This window comes from Chiloscyllium plagiosum, chromosome 6 (assembly GCF_004010195.1).
Source record: "Chiloscyllium plagiosum isolate BGI_BamShark_2017 chromosome 6, ASM401019v2, whole genome shotgun sequence".
In the NCBI taxonomy this organism is placed as follows: domain Eukaryota; kingdom Metazoa; phylum Chordata; class Chondrichthyes; order Orectolobiformes; family Hemiscylliidae; genus Chiloscyllium; species Chiloscyllium plagiosum.
In genome coordinates this window covers 27,716,826-27,740,462 of record NC_057715.1, presented here as the reverse complement: position 1 = coordinate 27,740,462, position 23,637 = coordinate 27,716,826, and the positions used below count along the sequence as shown (strand labels likewise).

At 41.6% G+C, this 23,637-nt stretch overlaps 1 protein-coding gene across 3 annotated transcripts in view; it reads right to left on the bottom strand.

Annotated features, from left to right (window-relative positions):
* lmo7a (LIM domain 7a) overlaps window positions 1-23,637 on the bottom strand; it is a 225,001-nt gene that overhangs the window by 60,573 nt on the left and 140,791 nt on the right. For all 3 annotated transcript variants that reach the window (XM_043691398.1, XM_043691399.1, XM_043691397.1), the window contains exons 6-9: window positions 10,794-10,824; window positions 6,804-6,917; window positions 1,125-1,323; window positions 330-585 (exon numbers count right to left, since the gene is read on the bottom strand). In XM_043691398.1, the coding sequence (XP_043547333.1) occupies window positions 330-585; window positions 1,125-1,323; window positions 6,804-6,917; window positions 10,794-10,824 (600 nt within the window). The remainder of the gene's footprint in view (window positions 1-329; window positions 586-1,124; window positions 1,324-6,803; window positions 6,918-10,793; window positions 10,825-23,637) is intronic.

Genomic DNA, 23,637 nt, shown 5'->3' with positions numbered 1-23,637 from the left:
AGAATCCTAACTGCAAACACCATTCTCATCTACAACTTGCTAGTTGACATCTTTATAAACAAATGCAAGCTAAAATCCAATTGATCCACTTTTATTATTGTATATTCAAAAATCTGTCCATGCTTATAATGCTCGGAAAGTACAACTTGCCCCCCCCAATCCACCTACTTGATGATGAAATTAGCTGAATTGTTGCATTTTAAAAGCAATACTTACACAATAAACTAGACAGGTTACTTCTTTCTGTCCCCCCAATCAGCTCACCTGTACACAGTGATAATTAAGTGCTAACTACTGCAAAATACAGGAGTTTCATAAAAGCAAAGTACCTTGAAAATGTTCCATCATTTTTTTCAAACATTGGGTTTGCCCAACTTCTTCTATTTTCTTCATGTCTTTCCGCTCGCTTTTTCATCAGTGGAGCTGGAATGTAAGTTGCAGGTTTGCTTTTCTTTGGCAGGTATTGGTTGTATGGCACTACAGGCTTATAGTCTGAAGTGGAGGTCCTGCGAAGTGACATATCGTTCTTCACTTCATCCATTGTCTTGCTGTTTAGATAATCTGACTCAACGTCACTCCCACCACCTAAGTCAACAAAGAGTTGAAGTAAAACATCATTTCAAACCTGTGGTTTCTCAGTTACTTCTTCAAACTCCACTGGTGCAACTCCCGGCTTCCAAATGTGTTTTGCTAATGCCCAACACATGCTGTCTGTATCAGTTCCTTTTGGAACACATCTTCCAGAGGTTCACAGATCACTGACAGTAATCATCGAGCTAATTTTGGAAATCTATTAATATACTATGATATACCCTTAGTCCAGAAATTATTTTCAGTCAAGTGATAAATGCTGTCAATTCTTTAATCAGTCAAAACATTTCACAAAGGACAAACAAAATGCAATAGAACTCCAATGGTTCTGTGGCATCCCCATGGTGTTGTAGTTCATAACTTAACAACACAGTCTAGATAAGAAATTTACCACCATTTATGCATGGTCATTGATTTCATTTAACTGCTAAAAGGTCTGTCAGCACCAAATTATCTTTCCAAATGAAGGATAGATGACAATATTAGATGATCAACAAGTTTATGACTGAATGGTGACAATAAACTCTACTTACCCTCACTACTGCCTTTTAGTGTTATGTCTGATGAAAGGCTGGTGACAGACTTTGACCCAAATGAGTCTAAACTATCAAGTGAATCGTCTCTTCTATGCCTGAGCTGTGGTGATATTGACTCGTTCCTTTCCGTACACCAGATATCACAGTATCCACTGTCTCGTCCACTGCGTTTCAGACTGTCAGAGTCCACAAGAGCCTAAAGGGGGATTAAGACTCAGTTGTTACTCCAGCACATGAAAGTTTTCATTCACATCAGCTCTTTCCTCTGATAATGAAGTTTCAAGACCAATTATCTGCGTCAAATTATGCCACAAGCATACTTAGACTCTGGAATTGCAAAACCTGCGCCCGCACCTCCTCCCTCACCTCCATCCAAGGCCCCAAAGGAGCCTTCCACATCCATCAAAGTTTCACCTGCATATCCGCCAATGTCATTTATTGTATCCATTGCTCCCGATGTGGTCTCCTCTACATTGGGAAGACTGGATGCCTCCTCGCAGAGTGCTTTAGGGAACATCTCTGGGACACCCGCACTGATTTTAACCTTACTGCGAATCCTCTTGCAAGGATGCCTACCTTGAAGAAGTTCTCCTTCTCTCTCCACAAGATTCTCAGTGAGTCTCTCTCTCACTGCAACCGCTCCACCCTCCTCTCTGACCTATTACCTTCATCCCCACCCCCAACCACCCATTGTACTCTTTGCTACCTTCCCCCACCCTCCTCTCTGACCCATCACCTTCATCCCCACCCCCATCCACCTATTGTACTGTTTGCTACCTTCTCCCCAACCCCAACCCCCCCTTCCATTTATCTCTCCACCCTGGAGGCTCCCTGCCTTCAATCCTGATGAAATGCCTGAAACGTCGATTTCCCTGCTCCTTGGATACTGCCTGACCCGCTGTGCATTTCCAGCGCCACTCTAATGTAGGCTCTGATTTCCAGCATCTGCAGTCCTCACTTTTGCTCTGTCATTATCTTTGTCAATTAAATGTATCTTACTTTTATATTTAATTCACCTCCCAAATCATCCAAGCAACAGTGTGCTCAGTTGGAAGATAAGAGACTTGTTCCCAGGTTTTACATGTTTGCATACTAGCCACTGGGTGGCATACAGCAGCAGTTCAAATTGCTTGCAATGCATTAGTGAACAAACCCAGTCTGCAGACAGTGGTCAGATTAGCACTTTTAAAAGATTTAACCTACTTTCTTAATCAGATACGTTATCACACATCCCTGAAGCAGGTAGGATTTGATTCGGGTTCTCTCTGTTCAGGGGTAGGGACATTAACTCTGCCCCACAAGAGCACGTTTTTATTGTCAAAAGATAAATTAAAATTCAATGGCCACCGCTGTAAAATTCTCCACATTAGGAGAAGAATAATCATTGTTTTAACACTATTCTCTGGTTTATTAATACTGCAAAAATACCAAAATTAAGACAAGACCCTCTGAAGAGTACTTTGACATTGCTCCTAAATGCAACACAACACCCCTCCTTCATTGCCGGACAGTTGTCTAAGACCACTCATGCAGCTGTAACCACTACCTTCTACTGTTTGCAGCACGTCCTCCAGTGTAGACTCCAAATGTCAATTGATTGCTGTTGAACCTCCACTCAGTATGCAAATATCACAGAATTATCATGATACAGAAGGAGGCCATCCAGCCCCCTACACCAGATCTTCAAACAAGCATCATGATCTAGTGCCAATCTCCCACTAGATCCTCATTCACTAAATATGTTTATTCATAGAATCACTCAATGCCCTCAAGTGCTCAGTTAAACCTGCCTCCACCAAATTTCCAGGCAGTGCATTTTATATACTTGCTGAGTGACAAACCTTTCTTCCTCACTATACTCTGTCCCACTCTTCTGATGTTTACCCTCATCCTTCAATACTTGTCCAATGAAACTCCATGATGGATTGAAGATTAGGCCTGACCTTTTCATCAGGCACTTTACAATCTCCTAAGCACAATACCAGATTCAATAACTGCAAACCATAACCACTCTGCCCATTGTTCTGAACAGAAGGTGCTGCTGAAATTGCCATAAATGGCTCTTCTATGGCCCAATACTTGTTTCTTTACCTTTTTCTCCCACTGTCCCATTGCCACCCCTTTTGCCTATCATCCCTCATGATGTAATTTGTCCTGCCTTACACATGATTATGCATTTGCTTTTGCACTGTTACCTCCACTCCCCTATTTCCCTGCTTCTGTATTGATTGTTATACTGCCCACTGGGTGGCATGGTGGCTCAGTAGTTAGCACTGCTGCTTCTCAGCACCAGGAACTCTTTATAACTCTTTAGGCCCCATTTGGAATACTGTGTCCAGTTTTGGGCCCCACACCTCAGGAAGGACATACTGGCACTAGAGCGTGCCCAGCAGAGATTCACACGGATGATCCCTGGAATGATAGGCCTAACATACATGGGATTGTATTCATTACAGTTTAGAAGGTTGAGGGAGATCTAATAGAATTTTAGAAGATAATGCATGGCTTAGAAAGCATGGAAGCTGGAAATTTTGTCAGGTGGGGATACTAGGACCCGTAGGCACAGCCTTAGAATTAGAGGGGATCAATTTAAAACAAATGGAGACATTTCTTCATCCAGAGTGTGGTGGGCCTGTGGAATTCATTGCCACGGAGTGCAGTGGTGGCTGGGATGTTGAATGCCTTCAAGGCAGAGATTGATAAGTTCTTAATCTCGCAAGGAATTAAGCAATACGGGGAGTGCGCAGATAAATGGCATTGAAATGCCCATCAGCCATGATTGAATGGTTGAGTGGACTCAATGGGCAGAATGGCCTTACTTCCACTTCTGTGTGTTATGGTCTAAACCAAGTTCGACTCCAGCCTTGAGTGACTGTCCACATATGTGGAGTTTGCACGTCATCCCACACCTGCCTAGGGTTTCCTCCCACAATCCACAAAGATGCGAAGGTTACTTGCATTAGCCATGATCAATGCAGGGTTACAGGGATGGGGTGGATCTGGTTGGATGCTCTTCAGACATGTGGATGGATGTATTGGCCTCTTTCAGCACGATAGGGATTCTATGAAAGGGCCACAAGGCTAAAGCTATTTTCTTTTGGTGAAGTGTCAGCTTTGTCCAGTTTCAGAGGGTTTCTTGCTGCATTTTATCAAAGCTACCTATCCACCTCTTTCATTCAATTCTAGCCCCATTCAACCACTTGCCATACCTGGAATAACTCACCACTGCCAGGATATCCAGGAATACACTGGCATCATCTTTAAAAGGTTGCTGTAGGCACCTGGACAACACTTAGTACACAGCCATTCTGCATGGTTCCTGACATTGCCCCGAATGTGACAGACATGGCTGAGGGGGTTGGGAAACTGGTGCCCTGTTTTGCAGGTAGGGACCTGAAGGGTGGATGTGCAAAGGCAGGAATTCATCTTCCCCAGTCACCAGCAGTGCTAGCCATGGCTCCAGACCATGTCAGTCTGATCCAATCGAACCAAGGTTAAAACAGTCTCCACCATCTCGAGGAGTGCCAGCACAATATGAAAGAGGGTCAATTACCTTCTCCAGCCCCACAAGTACAAGTGCCACCTTCTCTCTGATACCTCACACTATCCTGCTTTTGCACCCAACGCCAAGCAAGGCTCGTGTTCTACCACTCTCACTATGGCCTGCAACATCTTCCCTCACTTACCATCCCCCACAGCAACCCCTGACACAACTATCACAGCACGTCCTCTGTGCTGCCTACTCCCTCACACTGGGCACCTCCCCACTTACACCAAAACTAACAGCTGGACCACCCACTTCCATCTCCTGTAATACCTGCCCTTCATTCCAGGAAGAAAACACTCCACAATAGGGAAGTAAAGTTGAAAACAGGTGGTGACTGACCAACAGTCAGCCCCTCACCTTCTAGGAGAAGATCCTGACTCCAATTGCCTCAAGTGGTTGACAGACTGTGTCCGAACCTCTGGACTGGTATTGGAGGAGGCCCTCGACCACCTGTGCCGTGACCCCCTGAACAAAAGCCATCTTTCTTGATGGAGAATGACTGACAACCACAACAAGCTTCCAAGCTTTGGGCCTACATTACAATGACAAGGCAAGGCAGCAGTAAAGAGGGTCTGGTATTTCTGGCTGAGGGGTAAGGCACAAAAAGGTAAGGCGAGGCAGGGATGCTGAGAGCTCTTAGGCAGGCTTGTAGTGAGTGAGCACTAACAAAGCAAACAAACAGCACAGTCAGAGTGGGTGCTTGTTCCTGCAGCATTCCAACAACACCCTAAAGTGTATCACTGAAATGCAGAAATGTTCTCCTAGTGGATCGGAGATGTGGCACGAAGGTTCTTGGATGCTGGCACATGCTGGATACTAACATCCATACATATGCCTGGCGCCCATGGAGTGTGTCCCAGGATGTTGGTGCTGGTGGCTACAACATGCAGCTGTACAGGACATTGCTTCAGCCACTTTTGGAATACTGCACACAATTCTGTCTTGCTGCTAGAGGAAAAGATGCTGCGGAATTTGAAAGTGTACAGAAAAAAAAAAGACTTACAAGGATGTTGCCAGGGTTGGAGGGTTTGAGCTATAGGGAAAGGCTGATTGGTCAGGGCTATTTTCCCTGGAGAGTCAGAGGCTGAGGGGTGACTTTATAAAAGGTTTAGAAAGTCATGAGGGATGTGGAAACGGTGAATAAACATGGCATTTTCCCCAGGAATTTGGGGGGGGGGGTGTCGGGTTGAATCCAAAACTAGAGGGCATATGTTAAGATGAGAGGGGAAAGATTTAAAGGGGTCCTATAGGGCAATGTTTTCACTCAGAGGATGATGCATGCGTGGAATGAGCTGACCTGCCAGAGGATGTGGTGCAAGCTGGTTCACTTACAACATTTAAAAAGCATCCGGATAGGTATATGTATAAGATGGCTTTAATAGGATATGAGCCAAATACCGGCAAATGGGAGTAGATTTATTTAGGATATCTGGTGGGCATGGACGATAGCGAGTTTTGAGAAGATGCGTAGCTCAGGTTGAGGTTCTGGATGTATGTTTGCTCACTGAGCTGGAAGGTTAACGTTCAGATGTTTCGTCACCATACTAGGTAACAACTTCCGTGGACCTCCAGACAAAACATTGCTGCTGATTCCTGCTATTTGTGTGTTTGGGTTTCTTTGAGGTGTTGTCATTTCCTGTTCTTTTTCTCAGGGGGTGGTAAATCGGGGCCAATGTGTTTGCTGATAGAGTTCTGATTAGAATGTTATGTTTCTAGGAATTCTCATGTATGTCTTTGTTTGGCTTGCCCTAGGATCTATGTCATGACCCTCTCTCATGCATATCCTTACATTCAGATGAGGAAGGCCACCATTTCAACAGGGACAACACATCCATCCTAGGACATGCCAAACAGAGACAGAGTCCCTGGTATACAGCATTTGAATTCTCACAAAACACACATATGTCTATATAGATATGATGTTCAGTCATTACACATTTTCTCTATTTTTCACAACACAGACAGCAAACTCAATCCATGTACCGTATTCCAGAGGTTTAAACGAGTCCTATCGGTAAATTTGCAGATTGTGAACAGCTTCTCAGATCGCTGCTCCCAATCTAGTGTGTCAACTATACTTGACAGTTCTCTGGTTTAAGTTAGCCTTGACCTGAACATTTACAACTCACCTTTGTCAGAGTTTGTCCAAGCAGCCCTTCAAATGCTTTCAGGTTAAGGTAAGGTCCATTATAATGAGGCTCATGCTGTGCTCTTCTACCCAGCCAATATATTGTGATCAGAACCTGTAAATGTGCCATTTTCCATTTAAATGGTTTGACATGGGAAGATAAGAATGTATGAATAAGAAACATTGTTCAAGAAAATTTATGGAACATAACTTTGTTTCATAAATCCTTGCTAGTCCTTATTGCCATTAAATACATTGAATTGGTTCTATTATAACCAAACTCTACAAGCTGTCTTTTCATACGATATAGGTACCAGGTCAGCCAGCACACCATTTCTCAGGTCTGAACATTTCAAAAAGATCAGCTTCACTTCATTCACTGTAGCTCCAGTCCATTCAGTTTGGTCAAGTTACAACATTTCAAAAACAGACTTGGGTGAACCTGGGTGGGGGTGGGAAGGAGGAAATGCTTTCCCCACAGATATGACACTGATCCACTCAATCTTACCAGATTCTGGCAAGGCGGGTTCCCACAGACTTGTGGGACTCTAAGAAGCTGGTCAGTCAGCTCATAACTCAATGGATTGGCTCATGAATCAATGAGCCATTCAGCTGCCCTGGCCACTGAACACTTGAATTGGTTTCATTTGGCAAGGGATGATACATCTAAAATAGTGTGGAAATCTCGTTTCCTGACCCAAGGAGGGACTACATTAATGCTGGAGTGACATGATTGCTCTGTAGAGAGGTTGAGAGAACTAGGGCTATATTCTCTGGAATTTAGAATGAGATGGGCTTACTAAAGCGTGTAAAATCGTGAAGCGGGTTAAACATGCAGATAGAGAAAATGCTTCCTCCCAACTCTGGAATCTACAAGCTTGAACACTGTCTGGGGCGAGGAGAAATTTCTTCACTCAAAAGGGCTGTGATGCTACACCTAAAAGCATTTGGTTATACCGTAATAGAATGTGCTCAAGGAGGAAGTCAACAAATGTTTGGACATAAAGGAATGAAGGGATGAGGGTGTGCAGCTGCTGAGGTTGAATCTCAGCCATGCTCTTGCCGATGACAGAGCAGACTTGAATCTGGCCTACTTAAGCTCCTATTCATGCTCATGATACTCAAAAGGGTGATTGCACATTTAGATATGCAATAGTAAGAAAGCAAAACTCAATTAATTTGAAGTAGCGAGACCATGAAAATACAAAAGTTGAAGTATATACAACAAGTGACAAAATAGGATGACAAATAAATTAAAACCAAACTAACATTAAATTCGGGCAAGGAATGGTGAGGGATTGCAACAAAGTCTTAAAAAGGAATGAGGCCTCAATACCAGGATTAGGGGGAAGGAGGTGGTGGGGTGAGGGAGGTGGATTTGCAACATTTATCACCACCAAGGACTCTTACTGATAGCTTCACATGCTGGAACACCTGGTTAAAAACATTGTGCACTGCACAAAATGTCAAATTAACATACCCAACTCTATGGAGTTTTGTTCCAGATACTGCAACCCTACTGATGCTCAAAGCATGCTTCAATTGTCGCAACTTTTGCTAACTGACCCATTAAACTGCTCCAGTCAGAAAAATCAAAATTGTTTTAATTGTTACATAAACCTGGAGTAGTTTCATACAGTGTTTGATTGACCAATAACTCCCAATGAATCAAGCTACCAATAACAGTGAAGTCCTTCTCACCCCCAAGTTTGAACATCAGGTCATCTTTGACAATCGCATGCCAATGTCCTCGGTTACGTTTCAACATGAAAATCCATTAGCTCTTTCAGAGTCTTCTGTTCTTTCACAGAATCAGAATGGCTACGGCACTGAAGCAGGGAGCCAGAAGGCTCGTCATGTCAATACTGGCTCTCTGCAAGAGCAACAGAGCTAATCCCATTTCCCCAGTCGGTTATCTGTTGCTCCTCTGGTGCATACCCTTCTCAAAGCCCTGACTGAACAGGATTTGGGAACAGAGGCAAAGCTCAAAAGGAAAGTCTACAGGAAGAGGATTCAAGATGTTCATGGCAGACCCAAGGTGAGTTTCAGGAGTTTGGAGCAGGGCCAGATCAGAGAATGGGATTGGGGGGACAGTTTCTTTCAGGCAAGCAGCATTGAAGGCAAGGTGGGTGGTATCTTAGGATGTCTTCTCCAACTATCCAAGGCCCCCAAATGAATTGTTTCTCCCCCGGTTTCTCTCCCACCTTAGCTAATATAGACAGTGACAATTGACATACAAACTCCCATATGACTGTGTATTTTGGGATGGGCAAAACTTCGAGTCAATTGAGCATTTAACAACCTCAATTGTAGCTTAATACCAAATGGTAGGTGGCTGGCTGATTTCAGCACTCGCTCTCCCGTTGAATGATGGGTGCGATCTCTGGAGCTGGGTGAAAAGGTGGTGAGCTTGCCACTTTATTTCGCTTGTCCTTGCATCAGAAGCGCAGCTGGCCGAGGCTTGTAAAATGCAGCCTTGATTTGGGGCTGAGGCAATGAAGAATATATTAATTTTGAAAGGATAAACTAATCGAGAGAATCAGATTCATGTTAGTACCTCAACAGAGGGGATATATTGATGACAGATTGCAGATGGGGCTCAGAGAATTCTTGTTAACTTATGTATGGTGCATTATATTATCTAATTCTGAACTAGGGTAAAGACAAAACTACATTCTCTGCTGACCTTTTTGTCCTTTGATTCGGGTAGGGTCATTTCAGAGCTTCCCTAGTACTGCCAAAGGTTTCCGACACAAACATGCACACCAAAAGAATGTTGTCAATTCTCCTTTTCCATATTAACAAATGGTTGTGTTGACAACTACAAGAGGCTGTTTCCAGACAATGTAGCAAATTCGAGCAGGTTAGCATGCAACAAAAATGAGAAAGAGGAATATTCCTATTCCTAAATTCCATATGGGTCAAGAAAAAGATGTGAGTTTGTTTTTGATGTCTTGGGAGATTCAAACATACCTTAAGTGTTATTCAGACAGTCCAAATGCATAGTAAATGGAAAAGTTACAAGACATTCTCAAAGAATAGAGATGAATGCAAAGAATATGAGAAATCAAATTCTTTAGATAAAATGGAGCTTACATTTATACATCATCCACAAGATAAAGATTACACAAACTTTGATTTAAACATCACCATTAACATTCCAAGATGTTTCACAACAGTGTTATATAAAAGTAGCAAATAAGGAGATATTAGGATAAATGACCAAACTCTTGCAGTGAGAAATAGGTTTTAAAGGAGTATCTTACAGGAGGAAAGGTTTGAAATACAGAAATTTGAAGAAGCAATTAAAATAGAAGATATATTAGAGGGGCTTCAGTTGGCAGAATTCAGAAGTCTAAGGATGTAGGCATGAAGGCAGTCATATGGACAGAGAGAGGCATGCCTGGGATGCATTTAAACATGAGGGAGGGCGTTTTACCAAGGTTTTAATGGACTGGAAGCTAATATAGGCTCGTACGCACAGGGATAAGAATGATCAGGACTGGAACCAGTTATGCTCAACCTTACAAAGGGTGAGGGTTGGGAGTGTAACAAGGCAGCATGGAAAATCAAACTCAGAAGTAATAAAACACTAGATGAGGGAGTGAACGGTTAAACCTACAATGCTTCTCTGTCATAAACTATTTGAAATAGAATGCATTCACTGTTTTGGAAACGACGAGGCATTCAAGATTGAGGAATCGTGCTCCATTGTAATTTGTTCCAATTTGGTGCAAAATTCCAAAATCAAAACAGCAGCAAAGAATGTGGCCAAATGAGTTGTAAAAATTAAAGGTCTATGCCACAGTTCGACATTGCCTGTATTAATACTCAACTCCAAACATAATATTGGTAAAGTTCATTGAAAGACTTTTATACTGAAATAATTGTACCAAGCCAAAATATGAACAAACGTACTTTCAAAATCTATAAATGTGTAAAACATCAGTGACAAGAAGCAAACGTGACTACATGCAAACAGATCACTTACATTTTTTAGCCTCCTCTGATTTTCTTCACGTCTGTGGAAGCGAAAATAATCTAGTCAGGATAATTACCTTGAACGGCCCCAGTTCAAAATGCATTTCACTTAAAATACATTCCAATTTTTAATCACCTTTTATTCCATTTACTGGGAGCCACTTTAAAACTATACGCACCACACTGATGTTACAAAGGTCAGTTATATTTGCAATGAGCACTTACAAGGCAGCACAACAATCATTTACCAGAGAAATATTGGCAGGGAACATCTGCAAAATTCAGTGAATTGTTTTAGCTGCATGCCTCATTTCCTTGATCAAAATGATGGGATCATCTCTGAAAGTTAATTCAAGGTGTGCATTATGATCTCAACAGAAGCTCCCAAACAATGGCCTTTTCAGATTACTCACTCTGAACTGGTGTGCATCAATGACCAGAAGGATTGTGAATCTTAATGACTGCATCCCAGCAGCAGGAACCAGCAATCATTTTTCACCCAATCAACCCTTGATAATGTGTTTAGTTTTAACTCCTTTCATTCACCCCATTGCCAGCGTTTATAATAATGATTCATTGCATATATGCTCAAAAATAATTATGTGTAGCTAAAACCACATACACATGCAATGTTGCAGCTTAGATGCTAACTGAAATGATGTCCATGTTTTGTATATAGAGGCAAAAGGAAACAAAGCTGTAATCTTAGTTTGATGACAACCCTCAGTGCATTCATGAATGCCTTGAATGCCCTCCCTAATAAATGGCTATGATTTGGAGATGCTGGTGTTCGACTGGGGTGGACAAAGTTAAAAATCACAACACCGGGTTATAGTCCCACAGGTTTATTTGGAAGCACTAGCTTTCGGAGCGCCGCTCCACAATCACCTGAAGGAGTGGCGCTCCGAAAGCTTGTGCTTCTAAATAAACCTGTTGGACTATAACCTGGTGTTGTGTGATTTTTAACTTTGTACACTCCAGTCCAATACCGGCATCTCCAAATCATGACTACTATCGACACAACTCCAGCTTAAAGTGGAGAGGATCTCCAAGAAGATCGCACATAGCGACACAGACATCCACAACCACCTGATGAAGGAACGGCTCTCCAAAAGCTAGTGTGCTTCCAATTAAACCTGTTGGACTATAACCTGGTATTGTGTGATTTTTAACTTTATAAATAGTTGATGGCTTAAGTTGGGAAGATATCTCACTGGGGGTGGGGTGAAGTTCAAGGCCCAAAACTAATCCTCAATACATCTCATTTAAATGCAACCAATTCCATTCCACTGCCAGTCCAAGTAACACAGCAATAAAAAATCTTACCAAACTCTTTCACTTGAGAAAATGCCCAAGGCATAAGTCAGGGTTATTGAACTGCTTGATTTTAAGCAAATTGCTTCCTGCAGCAAGGTACAGCTTGCGTTTGTGTATTAATCCACATGACAAAGCCATCACTGAAAGAATGGAAAAGGACAATGGACTGTGCAAAATAGAAGAACACGTAAATTAAAATGAATGGGTGAGAACAGAAGAGTTTGAAAATATCATTTTGATGGAGGCATGGATAAATTAAGTTGATGATTTTGGAAGCGAGGTGCAGAATGGCTAAAAAAAAAAGGTCACAGCTAATATGAAACTAAAGCAGCGTGAACAAGGAATTAAGGAGTGAAGGTGAAAAGAATGAGGAAAGAGTGGGGCATAGAAATGGCAGAGGTGCTGAGCTGGAGTGGCCAGTACGATGGTGAGATATAACATCTTTGAAAGGATTGCTGTTGATGCATTCACTCGAATTCACACACTGGGAGTGCTGTGATTGAAGGAGGCAGTACTAAATTACCTTCCCAAACGGCAATTAGGGAGCAACAACAAAATGCCAGTGATACCTATGCAGCACAAAATCAAAGATAAGTGTACTAAAGGAGGTTTTGAGTAACACAAAAATGATGGAAGTTCAAAGTAAAGGGACCAGCCTCAAGGTTACCAATGTCAACTCTTAAAAAGTAACAAAGAAATACGGCAGTTCTGTCAAAAGAGATGTCTGGGTGGACATTGGATAGCCCTTCATAGGTAGAAGGCAGGCATAGACTGTATGAGAACAGATGTGGAGAGAAAACTTAGTCTGGATCAAGGAATGTGCATACATATCCCACTGCTGGACTTAGTCCATAGTGGCAATCATAGAGTCATAGTGTCACAGATGTACAGCTTGGAAACAGACCCTTCAGTCCAACTCATCCATGCCGACCAAATATCCCAACCTAATCTAGTCCCACCTACCAGCACCCAGCCTCCAAACCCCTCCTACTCATATACCCAACCAGATGCCTTTTAAATGTTGCAATTGTACTAGCCTCCACCACCACCTCTGGCAGCCCATCCCACACATACACCATCCTCTGCATGAGCAAGTTGCCCCTTAGGTCCCTTTTACATCTTTCCCCTCTAGCCCTAAACCTATGTCCTCTCATTTTGGAATCCCCACTCCAGGGAAAAGACTGTCGATTTATCCTATCCCTGTCCCTCATGATTTTATAAACCTCTCAGCCTCCGATGCTCCAGAGAAAACAGCACCAGCCTATCCCCAATCTCTCCCTATAGCTCAAATCCTCTAACCCTGGCAACATCCTTGAAAACCTTTTCTGAACTCTTTCAAATTTCACAACATCCTTCCAATAGGAGAAAGGCCAGAATTGCACACAATATTCCATGAAATCTGACTTGATGGTTTCATCAAGAATCACTAAAACTCATTCACAAACCAAGTAGTAAATGAGTACAACAGAACCAAGAGAGACCGGTCGCTCAGTAGCAGTGTCTCCTCCTATGGACTAGAAGCTCTGTGGTCAATTCCATCTGAGATGCGTCACAACTTCTCCCAAAAAGGTCGATAGACAACTATGGTAACACCCACGACAACATGGGCCAAGAAAATCTCTCTCCCTCTAAACCGGAAAGTGTATAACACCCTTAGGAACGTAGTTACAGAAGCAGGCCATTCAGCCCCTCAAGCCAGTCTGCCATTCCATAAGATCATGATTGATCTGCAGTCTAATTTCATGTGCCCCAGGCTTAATTAAAAAATTTGTCCATGAAATTTGAATTAGCTTCAACTGCTATTTGAGGAATAGAGAGTTCTAAACCTCCACTACTCTTTGCCTGTAGAAGTGTTTTCTAACATTTCTCCAGAATGACTTAACCCTAATCCATAGGCTGTGCCCCTGGTTCTAGAATCAACCAGTGGCAATAGTTTACCTACCCTTTCTTTTCATGTTAATATTGTGAAGACCTCAATTCAATCACCCCTTAACCTTCTAAACTCCAAGAAATAAACACCTAATTTGTCTAATCTACTCTCTGAACTAAACCCCAAAAGTGCAAATATCATTCTTGTAAACATACACTGAACTTCTTCAAGGGATGAAACATCCTTCTTGAGGTATGGCGCCTTGATCTGTTCTCAGTGCCCAAAGTGGGGTCTGAAAAGATTTTGTATAACTGCAGCATAAACATCCTCATTGATATTCTTTTAACTCTTTAGATGTGAAGGCCAACATTCTAATAGCCTTAACTACTTTCTGCAGCTACTCATGGCTTTTCAGAGAGCTGTGCATCTGATTCCCCAATTCTCATTGGAAATCCATTGCAGCTAACTTTGTACCTTCTGGAAAAATAGCCTGATCTACCTTTTTCAGTCCAAAATCCAATCTCACACTTGGATACAGAATTGGCTTGCCCACAGAAGACGTTGGTAAATGGCAAGTATTCAACCAGGAGCTCGGTGGCCAGTGGTGTTCCGCAGGGATCGATTCTGGGATTTCCGCTCTTTGTAATTGTTATAAATTACTTGGAATGAGGAAGTGGAAGGGTGGGTTAGTAAGTTGCCGATGGCACAAAGGTTGGTGACATTGTGGATAGTGTGGGGGCTGTTGTAGGTTGCAGCAAGACATTAACAGGAGGCAGAACTGAGCTGATAGGTGGCAGATGGAGTTCAACCTTGAAAAGTATGAAGTCATTCACTTTGGAAGGTAAAATTTGAATGCAGAATACAGGGTTAAAGGCAGGATTCTTGGCAGTGTGGAGGAACAGAGGGATCTTGGGGTTCATGTCGATAGATCCCTCAAAGTTGACAGGGTTGTTAAGAATGCATATGGTGTGTTGGTTTTCATTAGCAGGGGGATTGAGTTTAAGAGCCACTAGGTTATGCTGCAGCTCTACAGAGCTTTGGCTAGACCCTGAACAGGTCACGTCATTATCGGAAAGATGTGGAAGCTTTAGAGGGGGTACAGAGGAGATTTACCAGGATGCTGCCTGGACTGGTGGGCATGTCTTACGAAGAAAGGTTAAGGGAGCTAGGGCTTTTCTCACTGGAGTGAAGGAGGATGAGAGGGTGATTCGATAGAGGTGTACAAGATGTTGATAGGCATAAATAGAGTGGATAGCCAGACACTTTTTTCCCCCTGGCAGAAATGTCGATCACAAGGGGGCATAATTTTAAGATGATTGGACGAAGACTTGAGATGTCAGAGGTAGGCTCTTTACACAGAGTGGTGGGTGCATGGAATGCACCGTCAGCAGTGATAATAGAGTCAGATACATTAGGGACATTTAAGCGACTCTTGGATAGGCACATGGAAGATAGTACAACGCAGGGTATGTAGATTAGTTTGATCTTAGAGTAGGGTAAAAGTTGGCACAACATCAAGGGCTGAAGGGCCTGTACTGTGCTGTACTGTTCTATGTTCTAGGCTTATATTAAAATCCATCTGCTACAGTTTTACCCATTCTATGAATACTCTGTTGTAATTTTACACAATCAACACAGCTTCCCAATTTTGTGCTGTCAACAAAATTTGGATATTTTAACTTACAAGTGATAATGGCACGAGAGATTAAATTACAGGAGCTCTGACAAATTTTTAAGTTGTTTCTGGCTATAGGGGAGGTGCCAGAGTACTGAAAGACAGCTAATCTGGTTCCACATTACAAGACAGGTGGCAGAGAAAGATCAAGGAACTTTAAACCAGCAAGTCTAACATCAATGGTAGGGAAATCATTGGAGAAAATTGTGAAGGAGAAAATTAACCTCCATTTCAAGGGGCAAGATTTGATCAGGAATAGTCAGCATGGCTTTGAGAGAGGGAGGTCATGTCTAACAAACATGCTCGAATTTTGAGGTGGTGACCAAGTGTTTGTATGCGAATGGGGAGTTGATGTAGTTTATATGGCTTTCAGCAAGACCTTTGACAAGGTCCCACATGGGAAACTGATAAGGGAGGTAAAAACTCATGACATCAAGGGTAACTTGACAAGTTGGATCTAAAACTAACTAGTGACACGAGTCAGGGGAAGGTGGTAGAAGGCTGCTCGTGTGTCTGGAGCCTCATGTGCAGTGATGCATCAGAGATCAGTGCTGGTCCCTTATTATTTGTGATATTCATAACTGCAGACAGGGAGGTCATCTTAGGTTACGGGAGGACAACAAATTTGATCTAAGCTCTGCAGTCCTGTCACATCCAATTGGGAATTAAACAATTTACTGGAGATGACAGTTCCACAAATATCCTCAAGTGATTGGAGATCTAAAAACACCTGTGCATCAGATAAGGCTGAAGCATTCACAGCAGTCTTTAGCCAGAAGTGAGGAGTGAATTCACTCATCATGATGTTAAGAAAAGGTTGGAGGCACTAGATATTGCAAAAGTAATGTACCCTGACAACATTCTGCCAATAGTATTGAAGACTTGTATTCCAAAACTTGCTGCTTCCCTCACTAAACTCTTACAGTACAGTAACAACACTGGCATCTACCGGACAATGTGGAAAATTGCCCAGGTATATCCTGTACACAAAACAGGTTAAACCAGACCTCAGTTACCACCCATTCAGTCTTCTCTCGATTGTTAGTAATGGAAGGTATCAACAGCACTATCAAACAGCACCTGCGTCAAAACTGGAATCAAAAGATATTGGGTGCAAACTCTTCACTGCTTTGAGTCATATAGGACATAGGAAGGTGGTTGTGGCTATTGGAGGTCAGACATCTCAGCTCCAGGACATCTCTGCAGGAGTTTCTCAAGATGTGTCTTAGGTTCAACCATCTTCAGCTGCTTCATCAACAACGTTCCCTCCAACATAAGGTCAGAAGTGGGCATGTTTGCCAATGATTACATAGTATTCAGCACGATTTCCTCAGATACTGATGCAGACCATGTTCAAACGCAACTTGTTTTGCACAATATCCAGGCTTGCGTTGATAAGTGGTAACACTTGAACCACACAAATGCTGTGGAATGACCATATCCAATGAGAGACAATCCAACCACTGCCCCTTGACATTCAATAGTGTTATCATCACTGAATCACACACTAACAACATCCTTGAGCTTATTGTTGACTAGAAATTTAACTGACCATATAGATACTACGACTACAAGATTTGCTCAGAGGCTAGCATTACTACAACAAATAATTCAATCTCCTGACTCCCCAAAACCTATCCACATTCTACAAGGTATGATGGAATACTCCTCACTTTCCTGGATGAGTGCAGCTCCAACAACACAAGCAGCCTTGACACCATCCAGGACAAAGCTATTTTCTTGACTGGCACCACATCTATGCCCTCAACCATCAATGCTCAGTAGCAGCAGCAGTGTGTATTATCCACAACATGTGCTTCAGAAATTCAAAGACAGCACCCACAAAACCCATTGAGAAAGACAAAGGCAGCACATACAAGGGACTGCTACCACATGCAAGTCCTCCTCCAAGCCACTCACCATCCTGACTTGGAAATATATTGCTGTTCATTCACTGTCACTGGGTGAAAATCCTAGCATTCACTCTCTAACGGCATTGTGGGTCTACCGACAGCACATGAGCGACAGCGGTTCAAGGCAGTAGCACAAAAATACCTTCTCAAGGGTAACTAAGGTGGGGCAATAAATGCTTGCCAGCCAGCAATATCCACATCCCATGACCGAATAAAAAGTAAACAAACACATTGGTCCATTAGGTAGATCAGTGATAGACAGAATTTAACCTTGATAAATGAGAAGTGATGTAGATTATACTCACCAGTAGTACTCTCTTACTAACGAGAGAGCAGCTTTGTGCTCTATTAGGATTATGGCAACTTTAGCTTTTACACCAGCCATACTTTGCATGCCCCCCTGCAACAACATGCCAAGTGCAGAAGCAGATAAAATTCAGCCCCATCATGGTAACTGTGACTCAAAATAGTTGCATTCTGTGGATGGAGCACCACCATTTGGAGCTTCACTCAGTGCAACTGTGACAGTTGATAGGCAATTTATTCTACTGTACAAGCATCGTGGTATATTAAATCAATATTAATTTTTCAGTTATAACTGTACCAAAATGTCCAAAATGAGGTCTCATGTGATGAAAGACAACTAGTTTCTGAACCTCTCCCAACTTGTATTAGATAAATATTCCAGGTATTGAGAATTTTAAATGAGACCAAACTATATGGAAGAGCATGGCTTGATTAAATGCAATCAACACGGCTTTGTGAGGGGCAGGTCATGCCTCACAAACCTTAGAGTTCTTTGAGGATGTGACTAGAAAAGTTGATGAGGGTCGAGCTGTGGATGTGGTGTATATGGACTTCAGCAAGGCATTTGATAAGGTTCCCCACGTAGGCTCATTCAGAAGGTCAGGAGGAATGGGATTCAAGGGAACATAGCTGTCTGGATGCAGATTTGGCTGGCCAACAGAAGACAGCGAGTGGTAGTAGAAGGAAAATATTCTGCCTGGAAGTCTGTGGTGAGTGATGTTCCACAGGGCTCTGTCCTTGGGCCTCTATTGTTTGTAATTTTTATTAATGACTTGGATGAGGGGATTGAAGGATGGGTCAGCAAGTTTGCAGATGACAAAGGTTGGAGGTGTCGTTGACAGTATAGAGGGCTGTTGTAGGCTGCAGCGGGACATTGACAGGATGCAGAGATGGGCTGAGAGTTGGCAGATGGAGTTCAATCTGGATAAATGCAAGGTGATTCATTTTGGAAGGCCGAATTTGAAAGCTGAGTACAGGATTAAGGATAGAATTCTTGGTAGTGTGGAGGAACAGAGGGATCTTGGGGTGCAGCTACATAGATCCCTTAAAATGGCTACCCAAGTGGACAGGGTTGTTAAGAAAGCATATGGTGTTTTGGCTTTCATTAACAGGGGTATTGAGTTTAAGAGTCATGAGATCTTGTTGCAGCTCTATAAAACTTTGGTTAGACCGCACTTGGAATACTGCGTCCAGTTCTGGTCGCCCTATTATAAGGAAGATGTGGATGCTTTGGAGCGGGTTCAGAGGATGTTTACCAGGATGCTGCCTGGACTGGAGGGCTTATCTTATGAAGAGAGGTTGACTGAGCTCGGACTTTTTTCATTGGAGAAAAAGAGGAGGAGAGGGGACCTAATTGAGGTATACAAGATAATGAGAGGCATAGATAGAGTCAATAGCCAGAGACTATTTCCCAGGGCAGAAATGACTAACACGAGGGGTCATAGTTTTAAGCTGGTTGGAGGAAAGTATAGAGGGGATGTCAGAGGCGGGTTCTTTACACAGAGTTGTGAGAGCATGGAATGTGTTGCCAGCAGCAGTTGTGGAGGCAGGGTCATTGGGGACATTTAAGAGACTCCTCGACATGCATATGGTCACAGAACTTTGAGGGTGCATACATCAGGATCAGTGGTCGGCACAACATCGTGGGCTGAAGGGCCTGTTCTGTGCTGTACTGTTCTATGCTGTACTGTTCTATGTTCTATACATTAGACATTAATCTGTGGCCAACATTTTTCAGAAATTCTAAAATATTTTGCACTTGGTAAGATTATGAATTGGACACTGGTTCAGCATAAAAGAAAAAACACTTCTTTAATCTTGATATTAATGACTATTTTAACATTACTAGAAGAAAGAATTATTTTATCAGTGCAAGAACCATTCCTATGCATGTACATTTGCTTTAAACCAGAGAAGACTTTTTTTTTCCCACAGAAGATCATAAGTAACTATCTCCCTTGTTGTTCTGTCTGGTGAATTTGGTTTAACTATAACAATATTTTTGAATGTATGACAGACAATGCAACACAAGTTAGGTTTACAGACTAAGATTGCTTATTTTAACAGTTAACTGTTAAATTAACTGCAAAGGCTCCAAATCCAGTACATATAAACAAATGGGCATTTCTATAATGAGTGAAATGTCAAAAATTGCTTCAGAATTAAATAAACTTTGATGAACATCAATGAACATCTTATTCTGAGATGCAACTTACATCATATTCTGACAAATTTTTGGTAAAAGCTGGTTTCTTTTAACATTTCTTTCAAACTGGGAGATTTGAATCTCTCAATATCAAGTTTTTGAATTGCTGTTGTCTCAAACAGTTACTCTTAAATGCCTTTGTGTAAGTGCACAATTTTTGTTAATTTCTTGCACGCAAATATACTCAGCCTAACTTAATAATACCTAAATATGAAAATATTAATAAACAAGTAATGAAGTTCAGAAGGCTACCAATTTGCATGCCTATCATTGAAAGGCATGTCAAAGTCTATATTGTAGGCCAAATCACTTCCACAAAAGCAGTAATGGAATTAATTAGATCAGGCAAATCACTTTGATCTTTTAAGCAAACCAAGCCAACATACCAAACACACAAGTAGTTTTTATGGCTCCTGCAAGATAGTAAAATATCCCAAAGTGCTTTCCAGAGGTTCTAAGCAAGAGACTGAGAAGATTGCTATTGTCAATGGCAAGGTCAAGAAGAGGGGTGAAGTGAAAAGTAACATGGCAGATGTGTTTTGAAGAATGAATCACAGACAGCTGAAGGCCCAATGAAGGGAATGAGACATCTAAATGAGGCTACAATTTAAGGGATAGAATGGGTATACTAAAAAAAACTAGTTTGGGAAGAAGCCATCAGCACTTGCACATATAGGAAAGAATAAAATGAAGGCTTAACTCTTTACTTAGGAGATAAAAAGTGTAAGATCTTTGAGAAAATCAAATGGGAGAGTTTGCTGTTGCTAAACTAGAGTTGAAGGAAGTTATTATTGATCCAGAACTTCATGTTGACCAAGGATCAGAAAATAGAGTGTGATCAAGGAGTGATGGTAAGAGTTTTGGTCAATGCCAGAGTACAGGATTAGGTCGAGGAATGACAATTTAAAAGGTACGCCAAGAGTTGGGAATTTAGGCTAGACTTCAAGAAACTACTTCGGGAATCCTTTGCAGCGACCCTTGCAGGCTGTGGGAGATAGGCTGGAGTGCAACCTAACTGTGGAGCATGTAACTTTGTAAATAAAAAGTATTTCACTTAACATACTATTTCCAACATTACAAATTTATTACAGTGTAGACTTAAGAAACCATATTAAAGGCTGGTTGAAATAAATCATGAAGACAAACAAGATACTTCCACAACAAAAGCACTCACTGGTCTCAGCCTGTTAGGGTACTCAATCTGGGGATAACACCCAACAGTTGATTATTTTTACTTTTTAAAGTTGCTATTGTCCCAAAGGACCATAAGACTGCTATCTCAATAGGGAGAGACAATTAGTAGGGAGTTTAACCTGAGGGTTACCTCACCTCAGGTGAGGGGGAAAGAGGTTGAGAAGGCAGAACCTTCATGACGACCTCAGGTGGTACAAGAACGCATCCTGTTAGCATGATTCTGCATCACAAACCAGTCGCCCAGACAACTGAGACTGTACATTTTTGAAATGTAAGAATGTGAGATGCCTCGACAAAGGGGAGATGAAAAAAAGCATCGGCTCAGTGGGAGAATCAAGACCATGGTAATTGTTCAAAAATAAGGAAGCTCACATTTAAGACCACTGGGACAAAGTTTTGAAATCATGAGATTGCGCGAATTATTTCCACAAATGATGGCAGAAGTCAAATCTTCAAATGCTTTTTTTTAAAAAGAAAGCAGCAAAGGTAAATAGAAATTGCTAAGCAAGGAGATTAAAACTTAGAGATAGATGGAAATGTTGAGTTCGGGTGCAATCAAATCAGCTGTGATCTTTGAACAGCAAAACGGGTTTAAGGTGCCAAATGGCCTACTTATGCACCTAAATTGTCTACTCCCATTATGAATTAAATACATAGAATTGAATTTAAAATATATTTCCCAGCATGCATTGATTATATGCTTACATATTTAAACAACTTGAGGTCAAACATACAAGTTGTAACATTTAGAAGCAGAACGACACATTTTAAAATGGTCTGACTGAAGTGTAAACCAATGTAATGGATAAGCTGTATTGTTTTAACCCAAACTGCCTCTTCCCTTCTGCTCAAATTATGATAGAGAAGAACAAATTATCTGACTTTGTAGTGTATGCCACAACACCAAGAACAACTGCAGCAACAATGTAAGAGAAAGACGATCAATTCCTAAACACTAGCCCTATCACCATGTGGTCATAAGGAGAAAGCTCATCATCATCTTGCTGGGAAATTTGAGATGGAAATAAATGTACTTAAATTTGCTTTTGGAATATCAACAACGTTGATATTCCAAAATGACCCTCACGTAGGTCCTGGTGAGTTGTCTTAAATCACTGTAGTCCATGGAGAGTCACTATTCCCAGTGTTGTTAAGGGAGTGTGTCCCTGGATCTTTACACAGTGACAGTTTAGGAATGACAAATTTATTGCAAGTCAGGGCACTGTGCGACCTGAAGGGAACTTGGTGATGATTGTACTCCATTACCTCTGCTGCCCTTTTCCTTTGCGGTCATGAAGATCATAGATTTGTAAGGTGCTGTCAAGGGATCTTTGATAGGTTGTTGCAGCGCATCTTATAGATGATACATCCAGCTGCCATTTTGCTGGTAGTGTATGGAATGATTGTCCAAATTGACGAATGGAGTGTTAATTTAGCAGGCTATTTTGACTGGGCTACGATGTCCATATCTCAAGAACAAAATTGAAATAAAATTTCTCAAACCTCAAGAGATCAGAAAGCATGTACACACTTTGCTTACAGGACACAGATTTCAATTACGCTGCTAGAGTTAATGAAAATCCATTAACACTTCAAGACTTGATAGGAGACTCTTTGATATAAACATGGATATTAATTAGCTGTACAAAGTAAAGTCACCCCTGAGAAATGAAATAGTAAATCATTTGCCAAGCGAAATTTCATAGTCCATGTCCTTATCATGGCAAACAAACAAAACTGCAGTTTGCCTTGTTGTTCAGTTACTGCTTTACTTGCTTTAACACAAACAATAACATGAGCTGGGACAACAGTTCTGAGCGGTGTGTTAATACTTTGAAGTCTACAAATCAAAAAAAACATGTTCAGGCTTGGAAGAAAAATCATGTCTAACAGTTGCTAAGGAGCAACTCAAAGCCAGTCCAATCACTATGCAAAAAAGACTTTTGCCAGTCAATTCTATCGGTTATTTAACCCTTAATTTAAAGAAGTATCACTCCAATCCCCATTACTTCTGTTTGAAAAGATGAAAAGCAACAAGACATGAATGGTCCTCATGAAGCATTCATTTAGTCAAAAATAGAATAGACTGAGACATACACGTTTCAGAAGTTGAGCTCGAGATATGGTCAAGGGAAGTTATTTGGGTTTCATTAAAAGAAACTCAACATAATTGTACTTTGTTTTAAACAACTTGCTCTGCACAACAGCATTCAAGCTCGAGGAGTTGATGTCCAGAGTATGCAATAAAACAACTTCTACTTTCCAGTCATGGCTCATCACCAATTTAAATGAACTTGGGTATCAGCTGTACATCCACGCTAAAATATATTTATAACCTTTAAAATAGAGTGTCTACTATTTCAGTTAACCTGC